At 26.4% G+C, this 13,250-nt stretch overlaps 2 protein-coding genes across 2 annotated transcripts in view; both read left to right on the top strand.

The window, feature by feature from the left end:
• Positions 1-4,930, top strand: LOC122505415 (DDB1- and CUL4-associated factor 7). The gene is made up of 4 exons (XM_043617014.1): positions 1-218; positions 848-1,120; positions 3,295-3,838; positions 4,078-4,930. The coding sequence occupies exons 2-4, from the start codon at positions 868-870 to the stop codon at positions 4,310-4,312; spliced, it is 1,032 nt and encodes a 343-aa protein (XP_043472949.1). The 5' UTR covers positions 1-218; positions 848-867; the 3' UTR covers positions 4,313-4,930.
• Positions 4,931-8,210: 3,280 nt separating this feature from the next.
• Positions 8,211-13,250, top strand: part of LOC122506034 — a 48,199-nt gene continuing 43,159 nt past the window's right edge. The window contains exon 1 of the mRNA XM_043618006.1: positions 8,211-9,117. Within this exon, the coding sequence (XP_043473941.1) occupies positions 8,279-9,117 (839 nt within the window). The 5' untranslated portion in view covers positions 8,211-8,278. The remainder of the gene's footprint in view (positions 9,118-13,250) is intronic.

The following is a 13,250-nucleotide window of genomic DNA, read 5'->3' as shown; positions in this document are numbered from 1 at the left end:
GACCAACCTTGCTTGTATACATTTGTGGAAAGTATTTTGGTTTATGTTGATTGTGTACTGAAATTATAGAATTATTTTAATTTTAAATCAGTAAATCAACTTCTTTATTAATTGAGTCTGCCCGAAAAATAAAAATAGATTGAAATGAAGTAAAAGGAGATAAATTGGTTTATAGCAAGGCACTCCGTTTCAATGTTTTGGACACTGTCGTTATTAAGGTTAGAAAAAACAATTGCATGCGTATTTTATGTTTATAATAATAAATAATACCGTATAAAGAGAAAAAACATATACATAGAAAAAAGAAATTTTCTGTTTCCTTTATGAATATTAAATTTTTCAGAAATAAGAGAACTTTGTTTTATATTTCATTCTGATTAGGAAGCTAATGGAACATTTAAGATGTAAACACATAAAAACTTATTTTAGTATAATACAATCTAATTTTGCCACCCGATATTACATTCATTTTTGATTACAATATAAGCAGTTTTTAGAAATATTTAATAATTTAATTTTAATATTATTTAATAATAATAATATTTTAAGTAAAATATTATTGAAAATACTAAATGATGTTAATCTACGATCTAGAAGACAGGAATAATTAACGAACGGATACAAAAATTGTATTATTTTCGAAAAATTAAATTAAAATATTTTAAAAAATTAATTCTTAGAATGAAACAAACAATCTGGTCAAATTAAATTCTAAAGCAGAACGCTCAAGTCTTTAAATTTTAAGTTTGCAACAAATTTGGCTTCAGGATTTTGAAATATTTACGATGTGAATTGTATTAGTAATACATTTTTTTTAAAGAAAAAATGAAATTAATTTTATTTACAGTTGTAAGTAAAAAATCAACAATGGCTCTTATGAGTGGTCCACAAAAAAGAAAGGAGATTTACAAGTACGAGGCGCCATGGCCTTTATACAGTATGAATTGGTCGGTTCGTCCGGACAAAAGATTCCGTTTGGCACTTGGTAGTTTTGTCGAAGAATATAACAATAAAGTTCAAATTGTTTCTCTCGATGAAGAAACGGCAGAGTTCAGTGCAAAGAGCACTTTTGATCACCCTTACCCCACCACAAAAATTATGTGGATCCCAGACAGTAAAGGTAAGAAATTATTTTATTAACATTCTTATAAAAAAGGAACACTACAAATTTCTGTATAATGAATTTAATTTTAATATAATGCGGTTATCAAACTGCAGAAATTAAAAATGAAGTATTTTTAAGATTAACCAAAAAGGGAACAATTTTTGTTCGGTGTAAAAGTTATTCAGGCTTCGCACTCATCTACTAAAACCTACTATTTAATACTTTTTTCCGTTATACTACTATTTTGGTATTTCTTTTAGATTTCATCCACTAAAAGCTACTATTTTTGTTTTTTTTTTTTGGAGAATTTTCACTACTTTAAATTCTCTAATACTCGAAATAAAAAACACTATTCTCAAAAATTTTAATCCAATTCTTTAAAACAATTCAATTATTTCCAAAAAATATTTCAAATTCAATTATTTTCAAAAATATTCGCCATTTTAATTATTTTCAGAAAGTATTCGAAATTTAATTATTTTCAAAAAATATTCGAAATTCGATTATTTTCAAACAATATTTGAATTTCAATTATTCAATTATTTTCAATATCTAGAATTATCATACAATTTCGTAAAAGAATTCAATTATTAAAAAAAATTAATAAAATTGATTCAAAATTAATTTATTTTCATAAATAATAAAATTAGTTTAGAATAGGATTTTTAAACAAATTTCGAAAAAATCAATTATTTAACGAAATTTTTATACAATTCTTTACAATAATTCAATTACTTTCACTAATAATTACATTTATCATGAAAATTCAATTTTTTAAAAAGTTTTTGATAAAATTCAAAGCAAGAATTCAATCATTTACAAAAATATAAAAATTTTTTACAGGAATTCAATTATTTTCAAATATTTTAATAAAATTGTTCGCAAGAAATCAGTTATTTTTAAATACAATTTTAATTAATTTTTTGGGAAATAATTCAATTATTCTTTTAGATTTTTAAACAATCCTTCACCAGAATTCAATTATTTACAAAAATAATTCTTCAAAAGAATTCAATTATATCGATAAATAATAACATTATTTCGGAAAATTCAATTATTTTAAATCATTTTAATAACATTCTTTGTAAAATTCAATTATTTTCTTAAATAACAATATTCATCGCAAGAATTCAACTATTTTTAAAAGTGATAAATTTTTCTTAGAAATTCAATTATTTTTAAAAATTTAAATAAAATCGTTTGCAATAATTTATATAATAAAATTCTTCTCAGGAATTCATTTATTTTTGATAATTTTAATCAAATTCTTTCCAACTATTCAATTATTTTTATAAATAATAAAATTCAACTTAGGATTTTAATTATTTTTAATATAATTTTACAGGAATTGCTAAAAAATTGTATTTATTCTTAAAAATCTAATTTTAATTCCTCGAAAAAATCAAATTATTAAACAAAATTTTTTTTTAATTCATTGTAAGAATTCAATTATTAAAAAAATATTAGAATTTTTCACAGGATTTCAATTATTTTCAAATATTTTAATAAAATTGTTTGAAAGAAATCAATTATTTTAAATTAAATTTAAATTATTTTTTTTTAAATAACTCAATTATTCTTTTAGATTTTAATAAAAATTCTTCCCAAGAATTCAATTATTAAAGATAAATAACAAAATTATTCCCGAAAATTCAATTATTTGGAATCATTTTAATAAAATTCTTTGCAAAATTCAATTATTTTTTAAAGTAATAAATTTTTTTTTGGAAATTTAATTATTTTAAAAAATTCTAATAAAATCGTTCGCAACAATTCAATTATTTTAATAAATAATAAAATGCTTTTTAGGAATTTAATTATTTTCAAAAAAATTTAATAAAATGCCACAAACATTCAATTATTGGTAGATTTTCAATATCTACCATTTTCATAAAATTTCAAAACAGAATTCAATTATTTGAAAATTTTTTTGTAAATATCTTCATAAGAATTCAATTCTTTTTATAAATAATAAAAATTTCTCAGGAATTCAATTATTTAAATTAGAATTTGCATAAAATTAGTCGAAAGAAATTAATTATTTAACATTTTTTATAAAACTTTTTTAAAATTAATTATCGAGTGCGAAGTCTGGTCATTTGTCAATGTGAAACTGAAAATATTTTTTTTTTCAAATGTACAGTTTACTTTGTACTCCAAAGAGTTAAAATTAAAAAAATTCTTTTTAGGTTCATATCCGGACCTTTTAGCAACTTCAGGTGACTACTTAAGGATATGGCTCGCTGGTGAACCTGAAACTAGATTAGAATGTGTCTTAAATAACAATAAGAATTCGGACTTTTGTGCTCCACTCACCTCTTTTGATTGGAACGAAATAGATCCCAATATTATAGGGACATCGAGTATAGACACAACATGTACTATTTGGTCTATTGAAACGGGACAAGTTTTGGGACGTGTGACTGGATGTGTGAAGACACAGTTGATTGCTCACGACAAAGAGGTGTATGACATTGCTTTCAGTCTTGCTGCCGGTGGACGTGATATGTTTGCTTCTGTGGGAGCTGATGGATCCGTAAGAGTTTTCGATCTGCGTCACTTAGAACATTCCACAATAATTTACGAAGATCAACATCGTACTCCATTGTTAAGGCTTGCTTGGAATAAGCAAGACAGTAATTTTATCGCTACAGTTGCTATGGATGCATGTGAAGTTATAATACTGGATATTCGAGTTCCCTGCACACCAGTTGCGAGATTAAATAATCACAGGTAATTAATTATATAATTATATACAGATTTGAATTCAAATTTTATTTTTCAAGAATTGAGCGCTCCAATACAACAACTCGTTCGGCGCTCGAAATATTTTCGAGCGTCGAACGAGTTGTTGCATTGGAGCGCTCAATTATAATATGAATAGAAACTATCACAAAATGACTTTTAATTTAAAAAATTTAACAGTGGAACAAAATTTATAATTTAATAAATTAATACTATTTTAATTCAAGGGCAAGTGTTAATGGTATAGCTTGGGCACCACACTCGTCATGCCACATCTGCACAGCAGGAGACGATCATCAGGCATTAATTTGGGACATCCAACAAATGCCAAGAGCCATTGAAGATCCAATTTTGGCTTACACTGCAGCAGAGGGCGAAGTCAACCAAATTCAGTGGGGCGCAACACAACCAGACTGGATTGCTATTTGTTATAATAAAGCAGCTGAAATTTTACGAGTATAATTTTTCAGCATTCTTTGTTATAGTGCATTATTTCACAATGCAAAATTGAATACAAGTATTACATTTTGTTGATAAAGGCTAAATTTATAAACGTGTGAACAGCGATTAATTCATCATTAATAATGATTCATATAACAGATCCTACAAAACAATGCATTCTATTCCTAAAGAATTGTCAAAGTTAATTCATGTGTACTCTCTGTGTAGTGCAATCCCACGTGTACGTGTATAGTCATTTGAAAAAGTAACCATGTTTTCAACTATTTTGATAAGAAATATTCAATTTTTCCATTTATCAAAGTTGTAGTAAAGATTCAAATTTCTTAAAAAAAAAAAAATAATGTACTATCGATCTTTTTCTTTTAGGAAAAATGATCTTAATTTGAAAATAAGAAATTTACATCGGTTAAGTTATTTACTTAGGATCTAAGTTTGTAGACGAGTAATTTTTTTTTGAAACATTATGTAATGTACAATGTACATACTTCAAGTAAACATGTTTTTTTTATTTGTAAAAGTTTATTTAATTGAATGTCATTTTATACGTTTTTTGACTGAAAAATAAAGGCTTTAAAGTCATGTGATGAAAATAAATACACAGAACTTTACTTAAAAAAATCTCTATTTGATCTGTCCTTTCCTAGTTTTTTTTCGCTCTCTCGGCGAGGTCTCACATAACCTAGAAATTTCAGAGGCCTTTTTGAATAATTATTCCTTTTTAAAAATAACAAATAATGGACAGGAAAAAAATACTCATAACTCTAAATATTTCCAATCGAAATTATTTATCTTGGCCAAAAATTAAAGAGGGATTTAAGATCTTTAAAACAATTACGAATTTTTTTAGAATTGAATTCTTTCGTGAAATTTTATTGTAAATAATTGAATTTTTCCAAAGATTTTACTATATTAAAAAATAATAATTGAATTGTTTCGAAGGATTTATTAAAATTGATCTGTAATACAATTTTAGGATTCGACAGTCTTAACGAATCTGCAAATTCTATATAGGATATTTCAATTCCTCTTGTATAATTAAATGTTTTCAAATAATTAATATCGAAAAGAAATTGTCCTGATGTTAAAGAATTTCTTGCATCTTCGCAGACTATTAATATTTTCCATGATAAATTGCTTGTAAAAAATTGGTGTCTATATTGAATTTTTCCAGGTTTTTTGTTTCGATAAGTTCTTTAATTTCTTCTTCAACAAGTGGACATGTACAATCTTCAAAAATATCTCTGTTCAATACATTCATTTTCATCAGCAAACCTGTAGCCATAACTACAAAAAATTCATTTATATTGATATTTTTTTCAAAGGTGAAAATTTATGTTCTAATCCTCTTCGAATAACAAAATTGTTTATCATTTTTATTGTAATCGTGTTCTCGACAATATTTTTTTCTTCATCTATATCATAAACATAACCTAAAATTGGTAAACAATAATTTTCAAACATTTTTTTTAAAACAAAAATAGAGCGACAGATAGATTAACATACTAACTGTACGCTCCACACTCATCCACTGTCTATTGGCACACGGGTAGGAAAATTATAAAATATGTTCGTTACTTATTCATAATTTCCTTTATTTTTTATTATTTATTTTGAATATTAATTAAAAGAAGAATCAAGGTGATAGCTCCACGAAGGCAAGAATGCAATGTGCTGATGAGGCTCCCACATGGATAACCCTGCGGGCGCCCTTGTTGATGTCATTTCGATAAGGGGTCTTGTCTGAATTGCCTATATGCATGCGCCACTCATACTATAAGTGCAATCCATATGATCCAATTTTTTTACACGGAAATTCTCATCATATAAGAAATTATTTTAAATAATCTAAAAGGGAGCGATCACAAATGATGTCACGTTTTTGGGGGTAGGGGGGGGGCGGTCTAAACGTGACACAATGTATATTCAATATTTAATTTCTCGAAAACAAAAAAAAGAGGCGCATGATTATTCCCCAAATGTCATTTTACCGAATTTATTGCATTTATCCGAACTGTTACTTTAATGAAATCTCACTTTTGCGAATCGACATTTTTACGAATTGCCATTTTTACGAATAGTTATTGTTCCGAAATGACATTTTTTCGAATTGTCATTTTTGCGAATCGCCATTTTTACGAATTGTCACTTTTGCGAATTGTCATTTTTACGAAAATTGCTTTAGTAAACTTGTATGCATAATATATAGATTTACTATATTAATTTTCGCAAAAATGACAATTCGCAACAGTGACATTTCGTAAAAAAATGACAATTCGAAAAAATGACAGTTCGGATAAATGATAATTCGTAAAAATGATATTTCGCAAAAATGAATTTTCGCAAAAGTGACAATTCGTAAAAATGGCGATTCACAAAAGTGACATTTCGTAAAAATGACAATTCGTAATAATGACAATACGAAAAAATGTCAGTTCGCATAAATGACAATTCGCAAAAATGACTTTTCGCAAAAGTGACATTTCGTTAAAATAACAGTTCGGATAAATGCGATTCGGTAAAATGACAGTTCGGTCAAATCACATTTGGGGAATAATCATGCGCCTCCAAAAAAAATCGGTTTTCTGAAAATTGAGTATTTTGTGGGAAAAAACCTCAGCTTTCCAATAAAAATAGAAAAAAGAGCCCGAAGATGAAAAAATTTTAATTTTATCCTTAATTTTCAAAAATTTTGTTCGAAATCAAAATTTTTTTTTCTAAAATGGACCACGGCAATCGGAAGCTTATGAAATAATCTCAAAAAACCGCATTTTCGAAAATTATTTTTCATCGTTTCGTTTAAATACATTGAATAAACGAAGTAGTGCGTGTGTTGCATAAAAACTCAAAACTTCCCCCCCCTCCCTCTTTTGATATTTTTTTATAAAATTCAAAAATATTGATTAATCAACATTTTTATTTTGGATGAACATTTGACGTGAAATCCGCCATATGAAAATTCAAATGTGGAATCTGGAATGTGAAAACTGGACAATGGAATTTGAAATATATCTGTAATTTTGAATCAGGAATGTGGAATACGGAATGTGCAATCTGAAAAGTGGAATTTGAGTGGAGTGTAGAATCTGGAATGTAGAAATTCAGGTGAAATCTGTAATTTAAAATATGTTATCCAGAATATGAAATTTTAAATGAGAAATTCGAAAAGTGGAATTTAAATTAGTGGAATATGAAATCCGGGATGTGGAGTCTGGAATGTAAAAGCCGGAATGTGGATTTTGAAATCTGGAATTTTAAATCAGGAGTGTGGAATTTGAAATGTGGAACCCGGAATGTGAAATTTGGAATGTGGAATTAGTTACGTGGTAATCGACACCATGCACTAAATCCTTTTTTCAGTTTTTTATCTTCTAAATCTTATGTCCCCGGTAGAGTGCAGGTGCGTTGAGGCGCTACCTTTTAGAGAGTCGAGTCGAGGGTTCAAGTCTTGGAAGTTAATTTTTTTTCGAATATGATAATTTTTCCAGTTAATTTACACCAAATTTCAACATTTAAAACACAATCTCAATTTTTATATTTTTAACCGAATTTTTAAAATAGTTAGTAAAATTTTTACAGGTTGTTGAAATTAGTAATAATTTTACAGCGTTCAATAACGTTGAAGTACATTTTTTGCAAATTGTCTATTGTAACATGTTACAAACTGTATTACATAACAAAAATACTCCTGTCGACTCGAGATTTGTTATTGTAAATTAAAAAATAAGTGAATAAAATAAAAAGTTATGTTTCAGTGTTATGCGGGGGGATAACAATTGTTGATAAAAGTGAGGGAGGGAAAAAGTATGATTTTTCGTTAGAGAGTTGAAGAATAAATAAATGAATCAAGTTCGTGATATTCGCATAGTTACGTCCCTGTCTTTAAGAGGATGGGAGGGCAAGGAAACCGGTGCTTGACTGAGCGAACAAGAGAGACTAGTGCTGTCGAGCGCTAGTGTTTGTTACAAGATGGCAGACGTGCCATCCACAGGAGACGCGGCCATCAACCTGAGGGACGACAATCGCCGCGTATCTCGGGAGCGGCATAAACGCCTCTTGGAATCAGCGTTAGATTCCTCAAAAGTTTTTTGTTTCCCCAAGGATACATCGACAGTGGACGAATTGTATCAGTGCTTGAATGTGCTTGACAATGTGACTAGTGCTGGGCAGATCAAGAGTTGTAACAAAAGCAGCAATAACCAAAAAGTAATAGTGCTAGTGGAGGAGGAGGAGGAGGATTCTCTAAGTTTCACGCCATCGAGCGATAATGATGATTGTCAAGACGTCGCGACAAACGATGACAACGATAGCAACTTGCAGCTCGACAACAAAGACGGCGGCAACGACGAGGACGACGACGACGACGACGTTGTTGTAAATAATAGACTCGCGAATGGTGTCGAATCGACAACATTGCTGACATCATGGACAACGACGAGTGATCTGAAAAATGTGGACGGGTCGCGTGTGACATTAGGCTTAGGCGAGTCTAAAGGGAGAAGTGATCGAGTGAGAGAACGAAGTGCGGTCAAAAGTATGGGCAAGAGTGTTTGCATGAAGAGCAATAAGAAGAAAATAGAAAAAATGATTTCCGCAATAGTGCGCAGTGAGTCGCGTGAAGTTGCTAAAGAGAAGCAAGAAGATGTAACTAAGGACAAGAAAGGATTGTCTCAAGGTCGAGTTGTAACAACCCGTTTACAGGATACATCCTTTAAGAAACAAATCAAATCCTCGGAAGACACACTCGTCGGGCCTTGCGGCAAGAAACGGTGCGCCGATCGATACGATAGCTCCGAGAGCTCCGACAGGTGAGGCTTCACTATACTAAACAATAGCGCAAGGTTCTAAACAATTTAATAAGCATAACATTCAAGCCAAATCTGCATATCCTCTATGCAACTCTTTTTCTTCACTTCCACCTATTCTTTTTACTTTTTTTACTTACATCAACTCTTTCATTTCGACTACAAATTTCTTTTTCTCTCCGACTTTTATCTTTTCAGAAATTTTCCAAATGCTCCGAATTTTAGCAATTCTTAATATTCAAATATCTAGAAATTCGTATTTTCGATTTCAACTTATGTATAAAAGTTAGAAACTATTTAAAATATTTAATATAGTTAAAATATTTTTAAAAATTTTTTAAATTGAATTCAAAATGTTGTAATCAAATTTGTTTTCATTATACTCGCAAAAATTGTTATTATTCACTTCCTGTTCTTTTTTAAATAATTTATTTGCAATTAATTTTCGCATTGCCACGTGAAATTTTCTGCTTTTAATTTCTTCATTTTAAATACAATTTTTTCTTTATAAAATTGTATAAAAAAATAAAGAAAAAACGTACTTTTTTATTTTGTTATTGAATAAGAATTGCGGAAGTTATGAATTTTTTTTTCATTCAACGTCCAAAGAAGCGTTTTCTTTGTTACTAGTAGCCGATCAAATGGCTAATGGATCGCACGAAATTTGTTCGATTTTTCTTTAAATTCAAGAGTATATTTTTTTTTTAATTTTCTTAAAATTGAAGTCAATTTTTGAGATTGCTTTTTATTTATTTTTTTTAATGAAAAAAAACATTTTTTCTTTGTTGCGAAAATAAAGTATTTTTAATGAAATTTTATCGAAATTCGCGATGTTTGTTGTCAATTCATTTTCTAACATTATTATAAGAATATAAAATGATAATAAAAAATAATATTTTTATTAAAAAATAAGGTAAATAAAACGAAAACATTCGGACAATTAATTTTAAAATATTGGTTTACACCAACTTTTTGTAATCTAAAAAAGAATTAAATATTTAAAGTTAGAATTACATTTAATTAATTGTCAGCAGGAAACTAAGTAGATTATGAAATTAATAAGACAGAGTGTTCAATATGAATTTTATAGAAATTAAATTAAAGAAAAGAAATAATCAATAAATAATAATAAACAGAAAGAGAAATAAAAATGAAATTAATGAAAATTGAAAAATAAAAATAATAAAGAATAAATAAATATTTAATTGGAATGAGTGACTGACTTTTTGCTTTTGACTTAGTAAATTTTACTAATAAATAGTCATTTCTACTAATTTATTAGTAATTCTACTAATTTATATTTTTTTTACTAATTAGTAAATTTTATTAATAAATTGTAATTTCTACTAATTTATTAGTAAAATACACTAAATAAAAAACAAAAAATCACTAATTCAAATTAGTAAACTTTTTTCTAATTTAAATTTGGAGATGAGTAGAACCCTAAATTCGGATAAAATTAAAATTGGAACTTCTTTTATAATTTCTATTATTTTTCATCAAAAATATTACTTTTAGGTTGTTTTTGTAATATTTTCTTATGGATTTTGAAAAATTCCAATTTTTACGACAAATAAAATTTTCAGGCTTCGTACTCATCTACTAAAAGCCACTAGGTATTTACTACTTTTTTACGGTTTGCTACTATTTGGAAATTTTTTTTAGTTCTATGACACTAAAAGCTACTTTTTTTATCCTTTTTTAGAGAGAGAATTTGCACCACTTTAAACCGCTAATCAATGAAATGAAATTTATTTTCTTTACAATAACTATAAATTTAGAAATCGCACCGTTTGTTTTTAAAAATATAAAAATTTATCTTTATCGACCGAATTTAAAGAGAAATTTTTAGATTCAGAATTAATGAAAAGTTGAATTATACTTGAAAAATGCAATTTCTCATAGTTTTGCTATAAAATTTGAAAAAATCATTTTTATACTAAAAACAGCCTTTAAAATAAATAAAGGTATTGTTTTTAAAGAAGAATGCCGGAAGTTCGTTCTCATAAGCATTCGAAAGGCACGAACTACGTATAATAAATAATATAAATGTATTGTTTGGATTTTCCAAGAATATTGCGTAAAATACGTTTTTTAAGCTGTAAAAATTTTTTTTGTTACATTGAAAATGATTTACAAATGTTTTTACATAATTTAAGGATCGTTTAAATTTTTATTCATCAAACTTAATTTTTTGTTACCTATATATTTTTTAGCCTCAAAGATAAGTTTAGCTAATTATTTTACCACAATGATTGATTATGTCATTAAATAAAAATTATTCTGTTAATAAATGCTTCGAATTAAAATGTAATAATAAAATATATAAATTCCATTAAATATAAAAATTCGGTCTAAATTGCTTTAAATAACAATTGTAATAAATTACTGACTTCAAATTCAGTTGTGTCAATATTTTTGATTAAATTTAAATTTATCAAATGCAAATTTCATTATATAAATATTATAATCAACAAAGAAAATTCCGTCAAATAATTCGATTATAAAATCAAATGCATAAATACTGTTAATAAATGTCAATTAAAATTAACTGATGTTTAGATAAATTTATTAGACTGAAATTTTCACCATTAAAATGTTATGTATTAGAAATATTTGGAAATTTCTACTTTGAATTTCAAATTCATTATAATATAAAGTAAGTAGATATTGAATCATTTGACAGCTGTGAACAATTTAATTTGAAAATGAATTTAGACAAAACTACAAAGATGTACTATTTAAAATATTAATAAATTTCATGTACATACAGAAATGATTAAAATTTTAATAAATTCAACTTTTGCTGTGTCTAATTTGGAACTGAATCAATTTATAATAAAAAGTATTAATAAAGAATAATTAAAATTTTGATGAATTTTATAAAAAAAACAATATCTTAATAAATTGAAATATAAAGAAACTAAATTTAACTTTCATTAAAATTAAAATAAAGTAAAATTAAAATTATCAAGAATTTGAATGAATTAAATATAGACAATTGAAAGATTTGTTAATTAAAATTGATTCGTTTTTTTAAAGTTTATTATTTTTTATATCAAAATTTTGCTTTGTCGCATATTTTTTCCCCAAATCGTGAAATACTTTTACAAAATTTAATATAATTTTCTCTCCGTGTGGAAATTAAAAACTTTGTTTAGATTTTATTTTAAATGATGTCATTTTCTCTAAATTTGCAATTCGGCAAGTTTATAAAAAAAACTTACAAGTATGCAAAATTTTTCATTGTTGAAATTTAATGACAAAAAAATGAATATTTATAAAATATTTAAGTTAATTTTTTTATTTGCGTAATAAGATTTAAATCCTAACATTTTTTTTTTAATACTAATAGAGATAAAAAATATTTCAATAGTAACAAATATTCTTAAAGAATTGTTATTGCATTAACAGTGTAGTGTCTTCCCAAAATCCAATTTAAAATTCTACTGTTTTTGCAGAACATGACATTAAAAATAGATTTTTTTATTTTCATATATCAGTTATTTTTTATAACTCGATTTAAACCCAATTTATAGAAATATCATTGATATGCGAATAACTGTCAATCGATGACTTGAATATCAACATTTTATTTGATTAGCGCAATATTGGAGCGAAATTACAAAATTACTGAAAATATATAAAACCAGAATATTAAAAATTTAAGAACGGAAGTTGAAACACTAAAGCGTAAATTTTTATTAATAATTGGTTTATTTAATAATAGTAATATTAATGATAATAGAAATAATAATGTTGTGGAACGATTTTTTATTATATTTGAACAAACCTTTTAATTTTTCGACGTGTTGGCATGTGCTCTATGTGCCGACAAAATTTAGGTATGTTATTGTTGTTAATTTATAAAAAAATAGTGCTTTTGGACCTTTATAAAATACTGAAGTTAGTGTAATTTATCTATTTAATAAATTTTAGCCTGATTAGGTTGTTAAACCTTAGCCAACGAAACGTCGCTTTTTTAACGACACACTTTTGAATTTTCATTCAAATTTTACCTTCCCAAGATCATATATATTATCAACATTAATAAACTTCCATAATTCTAAAAACTTAATAGAAATAATAATAATAAAAATATAATAAGTACTATTCAAATGAAAAATTAATGATTT

This window comes from Leptopilina heterotoma, unplaced genomic scaffold, assembly GCF_015476425.1.
Source record: "Leptopilina heterotoma isolate Lh14 unplaced genomic scaffold, ASM1547642v1 Lhet_113, whole genome shotgun sequence".
NCBI lineage: Eukaryota > Metazoa > Arthropoda > Insecta > Hymenoptera > Figitidae > Leptopilina > Leptopilina heterotoma.
This window is presented reverse-complemented; position numbering and strand designations above follow the sequence as displayed.

Coding starts and splice junctions, on each gene's coding strand:
- LOC122505415 (XM_043617014.1), top strand. CDS start 868: ATGGCTCTTATGAGTGGTCCACAAAAAAGAAAGGAGATTTACAAGTAC. Junction 1,121..3,294: donor GTGGATCCCAGACAGTAAAG/GTAAGAAATTAT, acceptor AATTCTTTTTAG/GTTCATATCCGGACCTTTTA. Junction 3,839..4,077: donor GCGAGATTAAATAATCACAG/GTAATTAATTAT, acceptor TTTTAATTCAAG/GGCAAGTGTTAATGGTATAG.